This window comes from Mchenga conophoros, linkage group LG6 (genome assembly GCF_057382185.1).
Source record: "Mchenga conophoros isolate Kocher_MC1m ecotype Shallow Benthic linkage group LG6, M_conophoros_male_GT1.1, whole genome shotgun sequence".
NCBI classification, from domain to species: Eukaryota; Metazoa; Chordata; class Actinopteri; order Cichliformes; family Cichlidae; genus Mchenga; species Mchenga conophoros.
In genome coordinates, this window is record NC_140531.1 from 6,367,833 (window position 1) to 6,392,050 (window position 24,218).

The 24,218-nt window shown below is 39.8% G+C and overlaps 1 protein-coding gene across 1 annotated transcript; it reads right to left on the bottom strand.

Moving 5' to 3' along the window:
• Positions 1 to 347: 347 nt before the first annotated feature.
• LOC146571978 (metal transporter CNNM1-like) lies at positions 348 to 24,091 on the bottom strand. The gene is made up of 10 exons (XM_085275995.1): positions 22,663 to 24,091; positions 13,773 to 13,916; positions 13,534 to 13,674; positions 13,214 to 13,383; positions 13,014 to 13,104; positions 9,872 to 10,017; positions 7,828 to 8,110; positions 5,479 to 5,571; positions 4,968 to 5,072; positions 348 to 3,265 (listed from the first exon to the last, which is right to left on the bottom strand). The coding sequence occupies exons 1-10, from the start codon at positions 24,089 to 24,091 to the stop codon at positions 3,186 to 3,188; spliced, it is 2,682 nt and encodes an 893-aa protein (XP_085132121.1). The 3' UTR covers positions 348 to 3,185.
• Positions 24,092 to 24,218: the final 127 nt, after the last annotated feature.

The following is a 24,218-nucleotide window of genomic DNA, read 5'->3' on the forward strand; positions in this document are numbered from 1 at the left end:
AAAATATCTTCATATTTAAAGGCAAAAACAGACATCCAGATATGATATAATCAGCAGTTTAACACCGTACATTGTGTAGAAAGTGTGGAGATGTTGGCGGTAGTGATGTGCGATACCAAGGGTGGTGTCAACGATATTGATCTGATACCGATACAAAAACTTAATGTTTCATTGTATTTCATAATACAATATATAATTGCATTATGTAATTGTAACTGTAATAATAATATAGCTTCATAATAATAATAATAATAATAATAATGCACCAACGACACTTGTCAATAAGATCATGTTGGTTGGTTTGGTCTTGTGGGAAATGTTTAAAGCAAGAAAAATAAACCATAATATATCATCACCAGATTTGTCTTTAATATAAAATAAACACATCAGACTGTTAAAATTCAGTATTTTGTGGAACTGTGTATTTTTGTATATTCTGATACAAAAAACATCACATAGTTGCTTTTCTATTTTACAAGTACTAAACTCTCATATTTCCAAGGAAATGCTGTCTGTACATGTCTGCAGCTCGGCTCCTTCTGTTAGAAAGTACAGTGAAAACAGCTGAAAACAAATTTGCACTCATCAGCTGACATTACCTTGTCTCATAGCAGAAATAGTGAATATACAGAACTGATCTCAGACATGTTATGAGCGCATCCTGATCTCCGAAGCTCAAATAGATGTACAGCAGGAAGCATGAACCGACCTAACAAATCAACAACGTCCTGCAGCAGAATCTGTTATTGTCTGGATTTGACCTCAAAGGATGCTGCTGATTGGCTGAGGCTGGTGCCCCAATGCAGCAAAATGATTCAGCAGGTTTCATGTATTGTACTCAGGAGGGATGTTTCTCTCTGCCTGGCCTCCTGTTACATTAACCAATGAGCAGAGTTGAAAAGCACCCCTCCCACTAGTTCCTAAATATGTGTTTGTACTGCTGGGCGAGGCTGTTTGATGCTAATGCTTCTCACTAATTTGTTGACTGTCTTTCAAAATTCACTTTAAACAAATCAAGGTCTTTAATCCTCCCCTCCAACCAATTATGCAAGTAGAGTTTTTAAGTGCAGATGACGCAGCACGATAACATTTTACAAAGTAATGCAGCAAAGTGGCTTCAGTCAGGAAACAAAACTGTATCGGCGAGTCAAATTTTAGGCCTTTAAGTGCATTTTCCTTCTTTTCACATTTCTTCCTCCTCCTTCTGCTCCTCCTCCTCCTGCTCCAGGTCTATGCTGCAGTGGCACAAATCTGATCCTGAACCTCAGTGACAGTGCCACACCCTCCCATCCCATCCCTGCTGTACCATGCAGACAAACAGAAAGCGCAGGTTCAGAGGCAGCTCTTCACAGATCACCAAAAACCTGAATGATTTGGGCCTTCAGACATTATTACTGAATCTTTTTCCTACACAATAAGAGTGGCAGGATATTATACTTCACAAAAGTGATCAAAAAAGCGACATGTCTCAACAATCAAAACCGAGAAGGAGCATGATTTCAAGCGATGATGTCATCCACAAACTGGCACTGGGAGTTTTCAGCACTGCTGTCGTATGAACTGTAGGTGGATACATGAAGGAAAAAGAAAAACAAACAGAGCCTTTTAAAGACCGCACCACCACCTCCGCTGACAACGTTTAAGGAGAGTTATATAATCATTACATCCTCTTTGGCTCTGTGGCTCAGCAGCCACAGTTTCTCATACACTCAGCACTGCCTGCAGCACATGTAGCAAATATCAGAGCAGAACAATATTTCAATGCTGGATTATTTCCAAAATAACACTTTCCTGATGTTCTGAGCCATGAGTTTAAAACATGGCATCCATGAAACCCGCATAACCCCCAACAATGAGACTTCTCTAACAAATAGATGACATCATGGTGGCCATTTTTTGGCCGTAGTGTCTACCAACTAAATGCTCACTAGCCCTTTGCGAACACCTCTGCATGGGATGTTTTATTGTTACCACAACAAAACGCTGATTTTAGCCGCTTAAAGCAAATTGCGCCAGACTCCAGGATTTAGGCCAAGCTAAGCTAATCGCTTTCAGCAAGACAGGGAATGACTTTGTGTTTGACATTCAACAGGAGATTTGTCTCCAGCCCACGTTTTACAGACACTTAAATGATTCTCAGACTCAGTGATGAATAAAATGAACAGGAGGTTTAGAGCTCCAATCGTAATACCCACATGCAGTTGAAAAATATATTATCATAACCATATATTTGTCTTCATCTACTGAATCGATTCACCGCATGGGTAGAAACACGTGGGCACATCGAAAGGTTTACATTATATTCGTACATGGCATTCATCCCTATGGATGTGAATTCACTGCTGTAATAGCCTACACCACACAAGCATCAGCAATGCTGGGCACTGATGTTTTCATTTCTTTCTTTCTTTCTTTCTTTCTTTCTTTCTTTCTTTCTGTTGGCACTTCTAGGCCTCCATACCATCAGGAATTGCTGTATGCTATTTCACTATTTCTCAGTGTGACCACATTTTGTGAGCAACTGGTGGAAAATGCGTGCATATTTCATATGCAGTATATAAAATGCAGGTGTTAACAAATAGAATGCAAATAGATAGTATTTCTGCACTGTAGGCTGAAACTCTAATTATTATTTAAAGGGTGCTAATCAGGCTGCCTCTAAAAGAACCTTTACTATAATTTCAGTTGTGCATTTGGAGCAGTACGTACAAAACAGCAACATCTTTGGTGTCTTCCCTCTGTTTCCCGAGCAACATCAGTGTCTTTAGCTCCATTGAAGAAGTGGTCTTACGTGAGTAAAAAAAAACCCTATTTTTCTATAAATCTTTTACATTCACAGTCTTTTCTTTACACATGTGCATCCACACAAGAACCTGGAGATGAGAAGCCATGGCATAGAGCTGAAGCTTGTGTTCTTTGATACAGTGAATCAAAGAGCGAAGGGTTTGGTGCATGTTGCTAAAGCTGCACCCCCGCTTTTTGTTAGGATGGTGTCTTCCACCCACAGGTTCTGTGCATTCTTGGAAACTGGCCCACTTTACGGTCTCCAACAGTGCGGGCTTTTGGAGTGTGTTTTCAGATAAAACTCTGAGAGCTGTAATTCAGCAGCCACATTTGTCTTTACAAACAGCTTAAAGAACCATCACATGATGGAGTGTATTCTGGGCTGTTTCACACACACTCTGCTAGGTTTTCACCAGCGGCTGCTCTGAAATGTCCTCTGGTGTTTTTTCCCCTTCACGAGATTTTTTCCTCTTCTTGTGGCCTGAGGAAACAAAACACATTAACAGTTAAATGCAGAAGGACCGGTGTACCTGTCATACACCTACTAGAAACTACCATACTGTTGTTAGATTTAAATTTATAGACAGCATTTATTTTGGCTTCTAACTAAGGTCACATATTATTGCCAGTTACTAGCATTGTAAGGCTTTGGATCTTAATTTAATGTGTAATTTTTACTAGAAACACATTGAAATGTTTCTGTTTATCAATCGCCTGTCTATGTCCAGACTTTCTGATAAATCAACATGGCTGAGGCTTTTGTTGTTGTTGTTTAAAATAAAATTCTTTTCTTTTCTTTTGGGTTTTTAAAATTGTTTTTAGTTTCTCGTAAAAAGATAAAAACACATCATTGCGCTTGAGGATGAAGTATCATAAAGTAACAGGTTTCTATGAACCAAAAAGTAATTTTCTCAACAAAAAGAAGGAAACACTTTGATCTAAACAATCAGTGGAAACCAAAAGCATCAATTCTTTGCAAACTGGAATAAAAATCAGTCAAATTTGTTTTATACACCAGATGGAGATTGTAGTTTTCACTCATATTAAGCATACATATGTGGAGCATTACATTTAGTTCTATTTTACTCAATCAATCAATCTTTCAGTTTCACTCAGTTTCACTTTAAACGTCCTTTACAGGCTTCTGTAAGCATTTGTTAAGCTGTATCCACACAGGCAGCAATCTGCTCATGGTGTATTGCTTTGAATGGTGAGTTCCAGGCTCCAGTTACTTAGGTAACAATCTAATGTATTTACTGCCCTGTGTCATGTCAATTACCCGTATCCTGTGATCTCATTGGAAATCGCCTCAATCGAATCAAAATCGGAGCAAAATACAAGAATGGCCAACCTGAAACTAATAAATATATGTACAATATATAATAGTGTATGCATTTCTGGATGTGTATACTAAATATTTTCCTACGTGTGTGTGTGTGTGTGTGTGTGTGTGTGTGTGTGTATACACATTTTTACAAATTAAATAGTAAAAAAATAAAATAAAATAATAATAATAATAATAAAATATATAAAATATACAGAGTTGAATATGTGCAAAACAAGTGGCATTTATATACAGTGTTGCCTTGAAGTTGAGAAAGGTTTATCTCAGGACTGATTCACTTCTCATTAACAGTGATTTTTCACCTGTATTCACTTTAAATATTCACCTAAAGTTGTTGATTATCTTTGACTTTCTATTGTCTCTAATTTCTGCAACGCTTTTAATCCTGCGTGCACAAAGCTTTATTTCTTTGAGGTTTTCATTTCAGTTTGAAATGAAGAGAAGTAAACGATTTGCATAGAAATACCCAAATCAACAAAACTCAAATGTCATATGTCGTTGTTTGTGTATAGTTTTACTTTCATGAAGATTTGTTTTTCAAATTCAGCAGCAGCAGCAGCAGCAGCCTCCTACACATCGATCTGACACAAAGCGCTGGAATCATCGTCCAGAAACAGCACGAGAATACAGAGCAGGCAAGTCCAAAACACTAATGTATGTTTAAGTGTGTGTGTGTGTGTGTGTGTGTGTGTGTGTGTGTGTGTGTGTGTGAGCGCGCGTGTGTGTGTGTGTGTGTGTGTGTGTGTGTGTTTGAGTTTGCATGTGAATCAAATCCAAGTAGGAAGTGAGTGAAATGAATAGAAAGGGTTGGTGAATAGGTGGCTTGTGTGTGACTGACTTAGTTTGAGCAGCAGTTTCTTGCCCAGTGTGTCCTCTGAACCACTCAGCGACAGGCTGCTGATGAAAGGGGATGTGTCCGTTTCTATGGGAACAGAGGCCATGTCTGAGAGGGAGAGACAGAGAGAAAGAGAGAGAGAGAGATTATGACCTGTCAGTGATAAATAGCTTTGGTCTCTGCTAGAGGACAGACTAAAGTCCTGTGTGACTCTGTGCTAAGTTTGAGAGCCATGTGCTAAAACTATCTGTTATATTATGTTTGTGTTTGGAGATTTCAAGCTTTTTTCAAGGATTCAAGCTGGTGGTAAACCTGCCTTACATGCATTAATGCAGAAAAAGATTTTCCGTGATGATGTGTAGTGTGATGAGTGTGTTCTTTTGGAATATTTTAGTGTTGTATAGGTTTCATGTCTGCTGTCACCGTTAAAGACATGGACGTGACTTCCTCTCTGTACCCGTGTCTATATTTTGTGTGGAAGCGTTTATTTTTTAACATAAACCGTTAGACTAACCAGGCTCACATCTGTCCTCTCTGATGTAGGGGATCTCATCCATCCTCAGAAACACCGAATCACTCGGACTCTTCTGGCCATCAGACTTGCTACCTGCAGAAGACACATCCACAGAAACATGTACATCAAAAAACACATGATGTAGTTTGTTTTACTGGATTTTTTACTGGATTTACTGGACATTTAAAAGATGTGAAATCTTTTACTGATTAGTGAATAAAACTGTTTTTAGCAGAAATAGCATGTTTTTCTTGGTTTTGGGTTTTGAAATGTTTGAATCCCATGTTAGACTCTGAGGAAATCGCATTTTTAAAAAACTGGATAACTTTACAGAGTAGATAATTTAATATACCAAATGTTGAACAATAAACTATACAACATAATTGTTTAGTATAATAATTATGAATGAAAATAAAATAGCAACCACTCACTGAAACTCTAGATTAGATAGTAGGTGACAATGGCTCTAACCTTTCAGTTTCCTGGTACAAAGTCTCTCCAATTTCCTGTTTGCTATATGCTAGTAGAGTTGATAAAGGTCACCAGTTAGCAAGTGAGTGAATCCTACAGACTTTAGGATTCACTGATCCTAAAGCTTTTTGAAGTATTTGAAGTAGTTTCCAGGGAAATACTTCAGCCAAACTGAATATTTCCAGCAATGACAGCAGGTCTGCAGTGGGTTAACTTTGTCCTACATGTGGAACAATGTCCTGACCCTCCAATGGACTCCATTGACTAGAGTCCATTGGCGGCTCTATCACTACAGGTAGGTACCATCTACTCCTTGGGCAAGATACTAACACCATGTCTCTGATGCATCCATCGGACTATGAGTGTATGTGAAAGCACTTATGTAGAAAAGGCAGAGAAAAAGCACGTGTATGAATGGGTGAACGAGCCAAGATGTATAAAGTGCTTTGAGTGCTCAGGTAAAGTAGAAAAGCACTATATATTACCAATTCTAAAAAAAGCTTATGTTAACTATCCTAATATTGGTTTTAACATGACTTCTTAATGGCTCAGTCACACTAGAGGAAAAAAATCAGTGGCTGATGTTTGCATTGAATGTTTTCACATTTGGAGCAAATTTAAAGTAGATGCAGTCACAACTTCAGTGCCCAGAAGTTCAGCGTGCAACGCCACAAACTGCTGTGGTCTGAGCTGCACTGACAGCAATCGGCCTCAGGCAATTTGGCAAAGGTAGGCTAATTTATAAATGCAGACAGATTTCCAACAGGCTTCAATCTGTCTAAGTCAGCATGCACCAAGGCATCTGTTTGCAGTAGGACACTCAACTCAGTTGGTTGTGATGTGGTTATATTCCTGTAAACCGCTGCAGAGCACCTGTGTCATTTTGCAGTTAAATTGTTGTCTTGCAGCAACAGAATTTCTGTTGCTGACCTACCAGGTGGGTAGCCTCTGAACGTAAGTAGTTAGTTTAATGTTCAAGTCGTTTAATATGAATTTCTGTGATTGAAGAATGCAGCACATCGGTACTTTTCACCAATTTATCTCAGTTATACTATCACTATACTAGCTTGCATGTAACTGTCAACCCATTCAATCTCAAACTGATAGCAGACTGATGACGTCCTATTGTTGTTTTATTGCTGTCTCGATGCACTAAAATCACTTTGAAGATGGCAACTGACTGTGAGTGACTGCAGATCTGGTCCCAGCCTTCAAACTGACCATTTCAAAGGCAGAAAGTTCATTTTGGTCGAGCTGCAGTCTTCAACCAAGACTGTAGAGACTCTGTGTCAAAAGCATTTGTCGCGACATGTCAACATACATTAAATAATAAGTCAAAAGAAGCGTTTACTTGAATAATAATGACATTAAAAATTAGAAATGGAATAGTAAATGTGGTCAGTACATGTTTACCTTAATGTTTTACCTCATCTAACCAGAAATCCTTTAAACTTTGATTTGCCATCTAATGTTTAATTTTAATCCAAAAACCAGAAATTAATTACTTAAGGAAATTAATACTTACACAGCTCTCAGGGCCGACCCTACACTTAAACTTTTTCTCAAGTAGAAAAAACGAAGAAACCCACACAGCTCATGTCATTAATATTGTCTCTATCATTTCACTCTGTGGTTTTATCTCTCACTCACTCGTTTTTAAACATGCTGTTTTAGGGAGCTCAGGGTATTCAATTCCAGTCATACTGAATATTACACCCTTATCGATTTAGGAAAAAACTCATTTGCAGGAGTGGCATGGCTTTCTACCTCTGATGGCTCAAATAATCTCTTACTGACATCACTGTGACATGAAACCTGCTTCAAGTCATCCCTGTTGTCACGGTATGACTCCATGTCTCTGGAGTCGAGGATACTTACGGACAATGCGGTTCTTCTCATTCAGCAGGGAGGTGCTGTGCGGCACACTGGACTGCTGTCCCCGGGTTCGGGCTGAACTGGGCCGACTTGGCTCCCTGGGTGGGGGCATAAGGGTGGCAGTAGTGTGGTCTGGGGGCATCAGTGTGGTGGTGGTGGGCTCTGGTGCTGGAGGCCCGGGGGTCGGGGAGTTGCTTTCTGTCAGACGGGTGTCAGCATCAGGGGTCTGAGGGGAGCTGTCCATCCGGGTAGCTGTTACTGCATTCTGGTAGTGACTCCGGGTGATCTGATACATAAAAGCAGAGGATTATGGGTATTATTAAGAGTTGAACGTGAACCTATTCTTTTCTAAAAGTTTTTGTGTAATTTGATTTTATTACACCCTGTTATATCTAGTAATTAATAGTGTAAAAATCTCTTATTTTTGTCCATTTTTGACTAAATGTTTTTTCCTTATTCAGTGTGATGTAACGCCCATCATATCAGACTTGTCTTTACTTGTCATGGTCAACTTTCTTTTTGTCTTTTGCTACAAGTGAGATGAAATCAAGGACAATGTTAATGAGGACGGTAACGTGTGCTGCTTAGTTCGAGAGATCTCATTAAATATTCATTGTCTCAAGATCATTTGTGTCATCGTTAACGATCCTCAGGCCTTTTGTGTTGCACCATTGTCACAGTATAGCTTTCTTTCAACACTGCGAGAAGTCGTCTGAGAAAACTGAATTTCATCACTAGTACCTCGTCCACTCAGACACCGATGCCCTCTAACCACTGCCAGGAAAGGCAATCATTAAGTTACTGTTTAAAAAAACTGAAGCTTTAAGGACAAGCTCGCTTTAGCACTCAGTGGTGATGTTAAATTTAGGAGTAAGTGATTTGGTTATACAATAATGTCAGTGAATGTTCTGCATCTGATATTTGATATCCAAACAAATATGGCTGTGAGTGTGTGTGTACACTGTAATAGCACTGTACTGCCAAGGTTGAAGGCGACTGGATGATTGTGATGATTGAGATATGTAAAGAACAAAAAGATGGAAATGAAGAGAATTCTCCCGTCATTAGTTACACTGTGACTTTGCATGGTCCTCTGAAGGACTGATCCTAATATTTTTCCTGAAACTTAGTTTCTTCATATTGATCAGAACTCAGTTTGTAGTTTACCATAACAGGGATTTTAATATATCTGAGTCTATCCCAGTAACATTTGTTGTATACTGTGGGGGTGGATTTAATTTTGGGTTTTTTTTCAATTCAATTCAATTTTATTTATAAAGCGCCAAATCACAAAAACAGACGCCTCAAGGCGCTTTATATTGTAAGGTAGACCCTACAATAATAACACAAGATTGTGGGCAATCTTGTGTTACACTTTCCCCCGTCTGTCTTTTATCTGATTTCATTTTGTTCTGATAGCTGACGCCTAAGTGACCAGAGTTTTTTCAGTCCGAATTTCAGTCAGGGAAATATTTCTTCCAAGGAGCTATGAGCAAAAGATTTTGGGAATGTCAGACTTCCTCCAAACATGCTCTTCATTAATACAGTTCTTCAGCAAACTCAGAGCAGTCACATAAGCCTAAGAACAAACCAAAAAACTAAATATTTGTTCCTTGACCAATGTGATGTAAGAGCCCATCATACCAGAATGTATTAATCTAATGTTATATTATGAATGAGATGGAACACAGATGCTGGCAGCACAGTTTTTATTTACTTATGTATTATGGTAGATCTACAATAAGCGTTCAGACATTTCAGTAATTCTGTAATTTTATAAAATAATCCCGTTATGAAGTTCAGTCTCTGGTTTGGTGCCGATAATGGTCCTTCAACAAAATCCCCAAATTAAATGAAGTAAGAAAATTCCAACATGTAGCCTCATATTTAGTCTCAGCAAAAAGTTAATAAATGTAATGAACTTTTTTCAGTCATGGTTATACCGTCTCCCTCTCCATTCAAGTCAGAGTACATGTGCATTGTAAAGCATGTCGTCTTTCCAAATGAAAAGAACGCTTTCAGACACCATGTGAGTTTCAGGTTTTACCTTGATGAGCTGAAGGTGAGTGAGCTGCCTTACAGAGTAGTCTGGCAGGTAGACATTCCCCCCTCCATTCAGCTGGCTCATACTTCCCCCATAGAGCATCGACTCAGAGCGGTCCAAACCGCTGCTACGAGAGGGCGATCTGTGGACTGCAAAGGAGGATATGATATCAAACATGTATCTTTTAACAAGGACAGAAAAATGGTAGAGGAGTGTCAGTCAAATCACGAAAGATCTCAGGGATGTCGCTGCAGCTGCATGGCAGTTAAAAGACTCAGAAGTGTTCACATTACGCCCTGTTATATCTAATATTTAATACTGTTAGACTCCTTACCACACAAATCTTACAATAATATTTAAATATTTAAATGCTGCCACTCAGAGCATTTAAATGCTACAACTGAAGATTTTTGAAGAGTTTCAGAGCATTTTCACAAATACACTATGTGTTTGCACAATTTCACTCAAGCAGTATATTATGCATGTTTAGGGAACTAGTGTTCATTCACTACACAGTGTTTGCTTCATGGTGGAGTCACTAAGGGACACATGCAAATGGCAGATCTCACATTTTACATTTAACCTAATATTTAAATACATCGCGTTCCAAATTATTATGCAAATTATATCTTTCTCTAATTTTTCTAAATAGTTGGTCAAGTGACAGTCAGCATAATTTTCGAGTCATCAACCATTAGAGTATAATTCAAATGTTACTCAACAAAACTGCCAATAAAAACAGTATGTTTTTCAAAAATAAAAAAGTTAAAATGCACTGTTCCAAATTATTACGCACACAGAGTTTCAAAACATTTTATAGGTTGTAGAGAAGTGAAAATGGTCATTTGTTGAATTTGCAGCATTAGTAGATCAATTTTACTGAAATCAAAAGCTATTTCAATCAAAAACATCAGGTCAAGTTACATATTAACATTGGAGCCCTTATTTGATAGCAGTTTTACAATTCTTGCATCCATGGAACTTGTGAATTTTCAGAAAGTTTCTACTTTGTCTTTGCAGGATGTCAGAATAGCCTCGCAGAGCTGCTGTTTGGATCTGAACTGCCTTCCACCCTCATATTTTTTTTTGCTTGAGGATGCTTCAAAGGTTCTCAATAGGATTGAGGTCAGGGGAGGATGGAGGTCACACCATGAGTTTCTCTCCTTTTATGCCGATAGCAGCCAATGATGCCGAGGTATTCCTTGCAGGAGATGGTTCATTGTCTTGCATGAAGATGGTTTTGTTGCAGAAGGCACAGTTCTTCTCTTTTTACCATGGAAGGAAGTGGTCAGTCAGAAACTCCACATACTTTGCAGGGATCATTTTCACACCTTCAAGGACTCTAAAGAGGCCAACCAGCTCTCTCCCCGTGATTCCGGCTCAAAACATGACTCCACCACCTTCTTGCTGACGTTGCAGCCTTGTTGAGACATGGTGGCTGTCCACCAACCATCCACCACTGCATCCATCTGGACCATCCAGGGTTGCAATGCACTCATCAGGGAACATGACTATTTGAAAATTAGTCTTCTTGTAGTTCTGGGCCCACTGCAGGCATTTCTGCTTGTCAGAATTGGTTAGGGGTGGCCGAATAGAAAGTTTATGCACAACTGCGAGTCTCTGGAGGATCCTACACCTTGATGTTCGCAGGGCTCCAGAGGCACCAGCACCGTTTGCTGCTTTGCTTTGGCCTTTTAGCAGCTGCTCACTTAATCTCATGTATTTGTCTGGCAGAAACCTTCATCATTGTGCCTTTATCTGCACGAACCTGTGTGTGCTGTGAGTCAGCCATACATCTCTTAAAATTATGGTGATCACACTTAAGTTTTCGTGAAATATCAAAGGTTTTCATTACGTGTCCAAGGCATTCAACTATTGCACACGTTTCAGCAGCAGAGAGATCATTTTTCCTTCCTATATTGCTTGAAAATGATGGTCTGCTTAATAATGTGGAACATCCTTCTTTAGTAGTTTTTCCTTTAATTGGGCTCACCTGGCAAACTAATGATCACAGGTGTCCGAGACTGATTTCAGTCATCCAAAGAGCCCTGAGACACAATTCCATCCATGGGTTTAATTGAAAAACAACTTATTTAATCTTTATGACACAATTTGCATAATAATTTGGAACACGGTGTATGTTTTTATTCAATTACAATGAAACAAAAATCTGTGCCTTTAACTTTATGTGCCTAACAAGCATATATAACTGCACAACTGACAGCATTCTATCATAATCTTTAATGAATAAACTGTGAATTATCACTATACTCTTCAAAGCAGACAAATACAATAAAATACAAATTTTCTTATTATCAGTCTTCTTGTTGCTTTAAAAAAACATTCATCAGCAAACTACTTAAAAACATGCCGAGATTTTTAGAGTTTTAACTAGAACTAAATCTTTCAAATTTGCTTTGATTTTAAAATCCTCTCACTGATCAAGGAAAGGTTTGATATCTGGCGACTCATTTGTTTATATCTGATAGAAAGTGCGTTACAGTCTAGGGTGGAGGTTTTACATCTTCTGTATACTCTTTTTTTGGTGTGTCATGATGAATTTGCAGTATTTATATTTATAAATGGTGAAGCTGTTTCAGAGTATGTGGAGTTCTGGCTTCATGCTCGTTGGTTTATAAACTCATTTTTAGTTTTTCTGTGAATTTGTGTTGATTTTTGCTTCTATCATTTTGACAGCAGATACTAAAGGTTAATAATCAGGCCACACACAGTGCTTAACAAGTTTATTAAATCACCTGTGATACAAAAAACAAACCAAACAAGACAAATGTTTTAGAAACTTAAAAATGAAAAATGATTAAATTGATTTGACTGAATTCATATTTTATACCCACGATTTTATGTTATTATGAGGGTAAGTAAGTCCAATTTGGCATGATAATAAAAAAGTGCTTTACTATTTTATTTCTGCTTTTTCTAAAATAGTAAGTTTAATAGACAATAACTATGTTTTAGCATTAAAGAGCGTGGGCATACTAGCGTATTAACCATTATAGAAACATAAAAAAACGATGTTGCAAATTAACAATAATGTTAATCTAAGACTGCTGTGGTATAAACCTTACATTCGGTGGTGGTCTAATATATTTGTAAGTTCAATGATGTTTGGGAAAGTCTTTTGTACCTGCTGGCATGATGGCCGGGACCCCGAAATAAGAGAACGCTCCATTCTCGAACTTCAGTGCCTCCTTACCAAACTCTACTTCAACTCGACCCTGCAAAATAATATTGGAGAAATATAACGTGATCTGACTGACTGGCACACAGGATATCATAGCCATAGCTAATTACTGCCATGGCGGAAGGTCAAATTCTTACAGGTACCTGTAGCACTAGGATGAAATAGTCCACTGGTTTGTTGCGCTGGAACAGGAAATGCTGAGAGGCTCGTTTGTTCTTCTCATCAAACTTGAGTTCTTGAACCACACTGGGGTGTTTGATGAGCCTCAATAAGATCTTCTCTGAGATGTGTGTTGGTTTGAAGGGCTCCACTTCTGAAAAAAAGCAAAAAGATACAGGATTGGGTGAAGACAAACGCTGCAAATATTCTTGTTACAGTTGCTAAAACACTGATGTTCTTGTTGCATATTATGCAGAAATGTAAGCGCTCTGACAGACAGAGAGGCGATTTGATTGGCTGCTACCTGTGGAGAGGAAACGATGTGTTGCCAGGAGAAGCTGGGGGGAAATCTTCACTTTCATCTCATTTTCTGACAGTTTGAAGATGGAGAAGTCCTGCTGCTTTCGCTCATGATGAGAAACACGACGCTTTGTGCGATTATCAGCTTAGACACATAAAAACAGCCTGATTAACTCTTACATTTCCATGTATTTTGACCACGTACGTACATTTGAGTTTATGCACGTGTGTTTGCACACATACTGTAGAGATCTGTCTCATCCAAGATCTCTGACTTGATGATTTCCTCAATGACATCCTCCAGGGTCACGATGCCCATCACCTCGTAGAAAGGGTCACCCTCACCCTCGTTGTTAACACGCTGCACGATGGCGAGGTGGGACTTCCCTGCATGCACAGTGAGTCTCGAATCAGTGTCACTTTTCACTCAAAGCCATTTGCAGTATGTATAAATACAAGGAAATCCATTCAGATTACCCAGCTGTAAATATAACCTTTTTTAATATCTAAAACAATATGCAATATGGTCCTGTTTAACTTTTACACAGCTTCACAAATATCACTAATGGAAAAGAAATTTCAACAGCAGCGTGCAAAGTCATTACCTTTGACTGAACTATTATTTAACAACCTTGTATGAAGATGAGTATCAGAGTGATAGTAGCTTCTATCCCCAGTGTTTCATTTTTTATATGGATGTTCTCCAGTAAGATCCATGACTGGTTGTCACAGTAAACTGTGTGGAGTGTGATGATTGTTAGTGGACCCACATGCAGAACACAGGTGGAATTTAACATATGCATTTAATGCTGGAGCAGTCAAAAAAAGCACAGTCTAAAAACAAAAAATAAAATCCAAGAGTTATGAGGAATTACTACACTGGGGTACACACAGCAATGTGGGACAACTCGACAAAGGCAAGGGGAGACTGAGACAATAAATACCAAAGGTACTGAGGCTTGAAAAAGCAGGTGGGAAACACAGCAGAAACAAATCATGAACAACAAGACAAGGGAAGTAGAACTCAATGTAAAACACCGGTGACAAAAGACTACCAAAGTAAAAGAGGAAATACACAATCAGTTGACAACAGACTCAAACATATAAACTTTACACAGCAGGGCACAAGGGAAAGAAAATAACAATAGAATATAACAAAATAAACCTAAGGCAGAAAGTTCATGAAAATAACTAGAAAAAAAGGGAAACACAGAACTAGAAGTCAGTGAAGTCAAATGTGACAAACAAGAATACACAATAATGAACAAACAGAGAACCAACAGAACATTAAAGAGCACTTCCCCCTCAAGGGCAACAACTTACAACTTTGCTTTGTTTTTATTACATTTTCTTTTTATTGCAACATGCTGACGTCAGTCTTTTTAAAAAATTACGATACGATGATGTCACAAACAAACAAACACAACTTCGTAATATGGTCATCTCATTCACACTTCTCTGGCTCTAAGCACAGAAGCCTCGCCCACCTGCCGATTAACTCTGTAATGTTTACGAGGAACAGGCAATCAGAACAAAGTAAAGTCAGAAGGAGAGAGGAAGCTCCTAAAAACCCACAGTGAAGGGAATTATGGGCTGCACAAAGACTCAGTATAAGATAAACAAGGATTATTTTGAAGTATAAGTCATGCAAAGCTACCCTAGTACAGACCCTTAAAATTGAGGCAATCGATTGCTGGAAACAATTTTATAAAATGATGATTGAATTTGTTTAACTTGACTTACTAACAGTAGACCTTTTGATTCTTGAGATGTGAGACTTGGAATACAGTTATCCTGTAAAGTGTTGGTGTGTCAAATAAGATGATTAGATTTCATATTTAGCCTCTGGATTAGATTTAAGTAATGCTCCTTCCCTTTCCACTGCACAGTATGAGGCATAATGACTGAGTGGAGCTGTGCTGTCTGATGTTCAGTAAGTGGAGCGCCAGCGGGAGCTGAATGGAGTGGGTGTAACAGCAGATGGGATTTAATACAAAGGGCGCTCTGGATGCAAAAACACAATCCATCATATGAAAGTCTGCATGCTCCTGCTGTGTTTACTTCCAGGTTGATGAGTGTGCGCTTTTGGAGGTAGCATCTTGTGGCGTTCCCAAAGATAAATGGCATAATTAATAATCCATGCACTGCTGGATGAAAATCTTGTTTGGGAGCATATTTTACAAAGGAGAAAAACAAAACAAAATGATGAAGTGCTTAGTCAGGCTGACAGGATTGTCTTTTGATCTTATTTTGTTTGAGATGTGTAGGAAACATAATGGAAGAGCGAGTTCACCGAGTAAAGAGTGAGCCCTTGTTTGTAGCCCCTCCTATTCTCAGCAGCCTGGCTTCAAATGAACTTCCTCGCTCTCTGCTCTTACACTCTTTGCCTGCCAAATACTACCTCGCACACACTGATGCACAAACACAGACTAACACAAATGCACACGATTCTGGATTCTGGCAGTGTTTCTTGTAGATAAATAGGTCAGGCGTACATCCAAAGTGGACTGAGAGAGGCTCATGTGCAGTGCGTTCTCTCACAGTATTCTGTTTTTTAAAGACGGCAACTATGTCTCAGTGTCTTTCCTTGCACAATTACATCTTTCATTTATTCAAAGCAAGTGTTTTGGAATTTAACATTTTTATTCTTGACTTTTAACAGCTATATTGTAAAGGCATCAATCATATCATTAACAACGAGCAAAGTGTTATTTCAGGCCAGCCTCAAAACAAAGCTCAACTGCCATCCTGGTGAATAAAAAAAAGAACGAAAGAAAATGGCTGCCTTCATTTCACTTGGGGAGATGGCGTTGGGTTAGCTTCCTCCGTAAGGTCTCAGGGCAAACTAAAGTAGCTTTAACTGGTCTACATAAGTCAAAATATAGACATATAAAGCATCTTTATACCATATAAAGCATCATAAAAGATAAAACAATAATTTATTGACAATAGAACAGAAACACAGTTGACCTGCGATTATTGTGTTCTTCTTTTGTCTTTCCTTTTCTTCCTCCTATTATTATTGTTATTGTTATTATTATTATTAGTTGTTGGGTTTTAGTTGTAATAGTAGTGGTAGAAGTGTATGTGATAATTAAGTACATTTTAAACAAAACATTTTTTAAACATACTTTACTAATTTATTTATTATTTATTAATTTATTTATTTATTGTCTATAGCCTTGCAACTTTTTTTAGACAAACTAATCTTATCAAAAGTTTAGGATTCCTTTAAACCTTCAACTCCTGGAAACAATGTCTCCTTGCACCAGCTGTTTTAAACTATGTCTTCTTATGGCAGCTGACATGTCTGAACTGAGCTCATCCTACAGGTTTCATTCCTGTAAAGAGGGACTGACTACAGCAAAACCAAGACACAAGAAACGATGCATAGCATTCATAAGGTTCAATTCTTCAGATCTGAAGAAGCCTCATGGATGACAGGTGAAATGTCCTCATGTAACTTGCCTTTCTTCCCAAGCCACTTATGGGGAAGTTCAACATAAGGTCAAAATTACAAGTTTTACATCTGGCTCCTAGCGTTATTTATGTTAGATTTCCCCCGTTTGGAGATATTGGCTGTAGAGATGTCTGCCTAACAAAAAGGCACTCCCCTTGAGAGGATCAAATTGCCAAAAATATGCATTTATTAAACATCTAAGGCTCTTTCCTGAAACCATTACTCTGTTATTTTTTTTAAATCCACAAATGTGGCTGAACAGATTTATGTAGGCACTATTTTCTTTCTGTTTAACTACATTTTCAATCCAAAAAAACAAAACAGAAACCCTGTGCTGCTAGCTAATGTTACAGTTCAGCCATATCAATAACATGAGCCTCTCTTCACAGAAAGATGTACTCGTCTCTCTGCACAGTTTATGGTTGGAGCATTACAGCGCTGTGAATAAATATTTATCCTCTTCCTGATTTTGTAGCTGTTTTTGGATCTTTGTCACCATCAAATCTTTCAAATCACCAAAGAAATGTCCAGTTTTATTATGCTGTTTTTAAATATAGCTTACTTTAAAAAAACAAAGCAAAAAGCAGAGAAAGGAAAGAATTATATAGCTGGACCTTGCTATTGTGTTTCACATGATCGTCCTGCCACATAACTCAAGACCTCTTGAGCTTCAACTCACTAACTGATGTCCGGACATTTTCCATTAGGACAGCAGAATTCATGATTCCATCAATTACAGCAAGTCATCCAGCAACAAAGTCCCAGGCTACCTACCACCGCCATGCTTGACCTTTGGTATGAAGTTCTTTTTATGAAGCACTGAACTAGTTTTATAATCGATGTAACAGGATGTAAGCCTTTCACCAAGTTCTGCTTTTGTCTCGTCAGTCCATAAAATATTCTCCCAAAAGACTTGGAGGGCGTCAAGATGTTTTTTTAGCCAATCTAAGATGAGCCTCTGTTTTCTTTTGGTCGACAGTGGTTTTCTCTCCCACGGATGCCATTTTTGTTCACTCACGTTCTCACTGTTGAATCGTAAGCACTGATCTTAACTGAGGCGAGTGTTCTTTTGAGTTCTCTGAGTTCTCGATGTGCTCTTAGAGTAGTGTTGGTAGGCCAGCCACTGTTCCAGATTTTCTCCATTTATGCATAGTTCACTGTAGTCCCACAGCTTTAGAAACTTCTCTGTAACCCTTTCCAGATACAGTTGGCAATTACTTTTCACATAGGGCCAGGTAGCTTTGAATAACTTCTTCCCTTGATATATGAAATGATAATTTAAAAATGACATTTTGTATTTACTAAAATATTACAATTTGTTTGATGATCTGAAAACAGGCAAGTATGACAAATATGCAAAACTAAGAAATCATATAAAGAAAATAGTTCCTATTTGAAAATGCGTCATTCTAAAATGTCTCTTAAACAGATTATGGACTGAAATGTAAGAAGTGGACATGAGAAAGAACAGATGGCGGAGAGACAAACTAGAAATACAGCACACTGAATATTTTATACTCTCCCTCCTTGGAGACTGCATACTGAGGGGAACTGAGAGAAGGGAGAGGATTCAGAAAAAGAAAAAATAGTGTAAAGGGATGAAGAATTTACACTAGAAGGACAGCATAACTTGATGCCTGTCATTAGATAAAGCTGACCTAAACTAACATTCACTTCTTCTTTTTTTTCACTGCATGTCCATCAGTGAAAACTCATATTGTAGTGTTTTTGGTGGTAGTAATGAAATCTGACTTTCACTGACAAAACTCCTTTCCTAGTTTCAGTTCTCTGTTAAACCCACTTTGATCAAGCTTTCTGTGCAGGGCTCTTATTCAGCTTCCCACCTGTTTAAAGAACCCTATGCCTGGCAAACTAAAGGTCCCCTGTACTGGTGCTGCCGTTGTACACAACAGGAAATGTGTTACTTGGCTGCTTTCATTTGTGCCAGACACACTGCTTAGCATTCCGGCCAAAGAATCCCTGTGCAGTCTCACCAGACCAGCAGACTCTCTGCTGCAGCTCTGACCTGCCTTCAGATGCAGTCACATCAATGTTTTACTTACTTTCAATCAATTATCACCTCTGCTAACCAGCCCTCCTGTTACTCTGTTCTGCACTGCAGCTAATGTGCTGCAGTTCTGCACTGCAGCTAATGCGCTCTCTCTCATTAAACACTGGTTAACTATTTTCCCTGTTATAGTCAGAATTTAGGTCTGAAGTGTAATTTTAGCAATAATTACAATGTTTTAAATGCACTCGAAAGAAAAGGTTGGATGTAAACTGACCTTTCAGCCAGAGCTGAGGTTTAATGTCAACATCTTTTGCGACCAGGCTCTAGCTCCGCTCATATTCATCTTTGGTAACTTCAGTACTTCTACTACTCCTCACAACTGAAAACACAAAAGTAACCGTGAGTGTGTATCTAGAGCTTTACGAGGGATGGCATCTCCTGCTAAAACATTAGAATTACCCAATGATATAATGTATATACCTCTGAAAATGGTCACTGCAAGCATATTAGATACTTTAAGTATATTTTGGTACTAAAACTACTAAAACTGTGCCTTTTACTTCTTTTTTAAAAGAATACATAATACTCAAAAAAGCCAACATAAATCTGGCTCTTATGAAATCCTGCTCTACATATGATACCATCTGCATGACGACAAGGCGGCACATAAGCAAGAAAATTGTACAAAAGGTTTTCTACACCAGATTTCAACACTGTCCTTATTGCTTTGTGCTTATTGCTGAACAAATATGCCTGTGGCCTGCAGACTGCTCTGTTTAATCATCTAAATGCTATGCAAATAAATATGGTATGATCATGCTTTAAGGCTAAAGTGCAAAACTGTGTTTGCATAAAAGATAATCAGCCCTTTATTTGTAGTTATTCCTTAGAATTTCATTTCTTTAGTTTTATGTTCCTTTTTCTTGATGATTGAAAGAGCTCTGGCTCAAATCAGCCCACAAAGCCAGCAGGCATATGTCGAGCAACCACTGATGCATTATACAGTACTGTGCAAAAAGACTTGAGGCACTGCTTATTTCTTAGTATTTTGCTTCCAAGCAGTCAGACTTTCTTGTCATTTTTAAAGCGATAATTCTTCAGGCTTTCTAAAAGATCTTTTAAAGTTTTTATTTGGGATTTTTTCCACTCATTTCCAGTTCAGTCTTTGTACCTAACCGTTTTCAGAGGGATGTTTTTGTTTTTTCCAAGGATGAACCAGGGTGGTGTCTACACAGAACAAATCAATTAATAAAGAACCAGTTTTGAGTTGTACCTTTAGACACTTTGTTACTACCAACCTGCCACAAAAACACATCATTTTCATGTTTTAATGGGATCAATAAAAATGCCAAAAATAGCACAGTTTAACAGGCATAAAATAGTATATTTAAATCAACAAGTTGATTCCCAAAGAGTTATTAGCCAAACACGTCATATCTCATCTCCTCACATATTGTGCAGTGTGTCCTTAAAGAATCCGAGGAAACCTACAAAAGAAGAAGAAGGCCTAGAAATCTATCGACAGTTGATGAACAGTATATGAGAGTCATGTCTATAAGATTTTTTTTTTTGGAAAGATTTAACAGGAGAGATCTAACAAATCACACGAGAACTGAAAATGAGCAGAAATCTGGTCTTCTGGAGTGATGAATCCAAATGTGAACCATCATCAATATGCAAGAAGGAAGACAGGAGAGAGGTGCAACAATGCGTGTCTACAGCCATCGGTAAAACATGTTTTGCAGTTGCTTTTCAGCCAGTGGTGTTTGCAATTCACAACTGATGGAATTATGAATAAAGACAAAGCACATGATGATTTTGACCCGCTGTGAAATACCATCTGGAAAGTGTCTGAATCCCAACAGCTTCGTATTTCAGCACAAAAATGATCCCAAACACACCGCCAATGCAGTATAAGCATGCCTGGATAGTAAAACCTCAATATTATTGAAGCAGTTTGGGATCATTTTAACAGAGGACAGAGCAAAAGGCAGACCCTGAAGACAACTTAAAGAAATGAGAAGAACATCTGCCTAAGAGAGTTCAGGCTGTGTTAAAGAATAAAGGTGATCATTGACTATTGCTTTTATTACTATTATTTGTTCCCATTTCCTAGAAAGTTTTAAAGAAATGAAGGGTGCCTTAAGACTTTTACACGGTGCCATAGATCACCCTGCAGCTGTGTGTTTCCTGCAGCTCTCTTTGTGAGCACCAGCTACTGCAGGAGTCTCACTGAAATGAATAAAAGGGCCTGAGTTTTTCTGCTGCAGTGCCTACACAGAGACAAGGAGGCACAGGGAGACACACACACACACACACACACACACACACACACCAAGGACAGACCTTGTTTATAATCCTCTGACTGTGTAGATTATCTCATCCAGATCCCTTTGTTGCAGAGCGACACAAGAACTATATTTGTGTTCATCCTGCAGCTCTGATGGCATCTGGCTTCATACAGTACAAGCTACTACATAATCCAAATATATGCAGCTCATTTTAAATCCACACACAGGTCTTGCTTGTCTGTTACAGGATGTGTAAGACAAGACAAACTTTTTGTGCTTAAAGCTAAAGAGTCAAACAGCTTACATTTCTGGAAAATTCTACCATTACCAAGTTTATAAAATGTTTCCAAAAGCATTTCACTACAACACGCTTAAAAAGATGTTCAGAATAAATAGAAACCCCTCTGTGACATTTGGCAGTGAAAGCTTTTCGCTGTTTTGTGCCAAAACAGACAGAAATACAAACGTCTCCCGCAAACAGAGTCTGCCTGGGCCAAGGTGTCCTCTATTTATCTTCCTCTCCTCACCACAAACACAGCAGAAAAAAGTGCTGACTTTGCAGGGTCCCTGAGAATGCAGGAAGGCGGTGATAAGCAGCAAGGTCTGTGATTGGCCAATTCGAACCCCACCCATTTAAAACTAGAGTAAGATGGAACAGCCTGCTGCCTGCATGCAGGGTGGAAGACTGCTTCGAATCTGCAGGGGAAGCTGTGCACACTGCAAAAACACAAAAAGGGGGAAAAGAACAGCTCCTTTTCAGCTTCAGATTGCAACAGTGCATATTTGCATTCCATCTGGAGATGAAAGAGGGTTAAGCACTGCTGCTAAAAGATAGGTCAGCTGTCTCAGCTGCAACTTCCAGGGCCCATATCATTCTCGAATTTAAAGGTGGCAGAAAACAAATTATGTGTCAGTACACAAGTTGCCGTCTCAAGTTCATACATTAAATACTAGTTTATTAGAGGGTTTGATTTCCCTGTGTGAATGCCACAAGTGCCGCAGTGAGACATTGAGTCCTTCCTGCTCCCTTTCTCAACTGTAGCACTTTAAAGCGCCGGAAAACATCTGCAAAGCATCACAAGTATGATGAACTGCAGAAAAAACTTTCTTGTTAAAAACAGGACTCATGAGTGCAAAGATAAATCAAGTTCAAGTACACAACAGGAATGTTTCGGGGTTGTTGGGGTTTTTTTGTTGTTTGTTTGTTTTTTTGTTTTTTTGTTTGTTTGTTTGTTTGTTTGTTTTTGCCACCTCTCACCTGCTTTTCTCACCCAGGTTACTTACAGAGTCTGTTACAGCTTAAGTTATAAACTTGAAGCACCAGCAACCTGCTAACATGCCACACCCACTCCCTTCTAACACCCTTCTCACCTTTCTTGAACTCCTCCAGCATGGCGTCCAGTTTAGTGTCGTTAAAGACGCAGTGCAACGGGTGTTTGTAGAACTGGGTGATGGTCTTCAGGGGGGTGCAGTCGTCCGGGTCCACAAACGCCAGGTCCTTCACAAACAGAATGTCCACGATATTGGATCTCTCGTTCTCAAATACCGGAATCCTCGTGTATCCGCTCTGCATGATCTCGGACATGGTGTTGAAGTCCAGCACCGCGTCCGAGGCCAGCATGTAGCAGTCGGTCAGCGGAGTCAGGACGTCCTCAACAGTTTTGGTGCGCAGTTCTAGTGCTCCCTGTATGATGTTGAGCTCTTCTTTTACCAAGTCGTGGTACGGGTCGGTGACTCGCAACATTTCCAAGAGTTTCTCTCTGGTGTAGAAGTTGGAGATCTCCTGGTTTAAGATGAGGTCCAGCAGCTTGCTGATGGGGTATGAGATGGGGAAGGAGAGAACCATGAGCAGCCGTGTCACCCAGATGGTTTTGGATGCGATGGCCAGGCCGTGGCGCGATGCGACCGAGTGTGGAAGAATCTCCCCGATGAAGAAGATCCCGAAGGCGCAAATGACCGTGGAGAGCCAGGTCATGCCCAGGATCTGGCACATCCACACGGCGAGCGAGGCGTTGATGATCGCGTTCCCCAGCAGTAGAGTGCACAGGACGTAGTTACCATGCCGACGCACAGACTCGATTTTCCGCGCGTAGTTCTGTTCCGTGTCGGTGCCGCTGTTCTGGAGGACCTGTAGCTCCACTGGATCGAGCGCCAGGAGGCTCAAGTTCAGCCCGCTGAACAGAGCTGACAGCCCGAGCAGGAGGACGGAGACCAGCACTTGCAGCCAGAGCTCCGGCACTGCTGAGCGCTCCTTCACGGCCACCCAAAAATCTTTAGTCCGGTAGTGTTCCCATTTGGATCCGTCAAAGGCGCACATGGAATAATATTTAATCTTCTCCCCTCTCCGCAGGTCTTTGGCCAGCAGCTCCACCAGCACCGAGTTCTGACTGGAAGCAGACTTGAAAGAGCCCAAAACCTCGATGTCGGAGGTGCTGGCGTTCTTGTCCATGCACATGTTTCGCTTCGGGTGAACTTGCCCCTCTCTACCGGGAGTTGGCTCTTCGATGAAGGCGATCCAGGGCGCGGCATTGTTGGCACGAGCACGATTGAGCTTCTGCGAGGAGGTGGAATAGTAGACCCGAAGTATGAAGCGAGTCCCCTCGGTGGCTTTCAGCACCCCGTCCTCCACGGACAGCTCCGCCCCGGTCTCCTCTGGTCGAAAGCCGAGCAACCCGAGCGCCGGGGCTGGCAGCAGCGAGCAGGCGCAGAGGAGCAGAAGCAGCCGGCTCAGGGAGAGCGGAGCCCCGTAGCAGAGCAGGGAGACGGCTCGGTATCGCGCGGCCGCATTGGATGCAGCCATGATGCGGTGTGAGAAGCTCTCTCAGTCCACGGTCTCCGGGTCACGTGCCGCGCGGTTCCGGTCCATGTGGAAGAAGGAGGGACCACCAGCGCTCCGCTGACTGCGGTGCTGACAATGATGTTCGCCA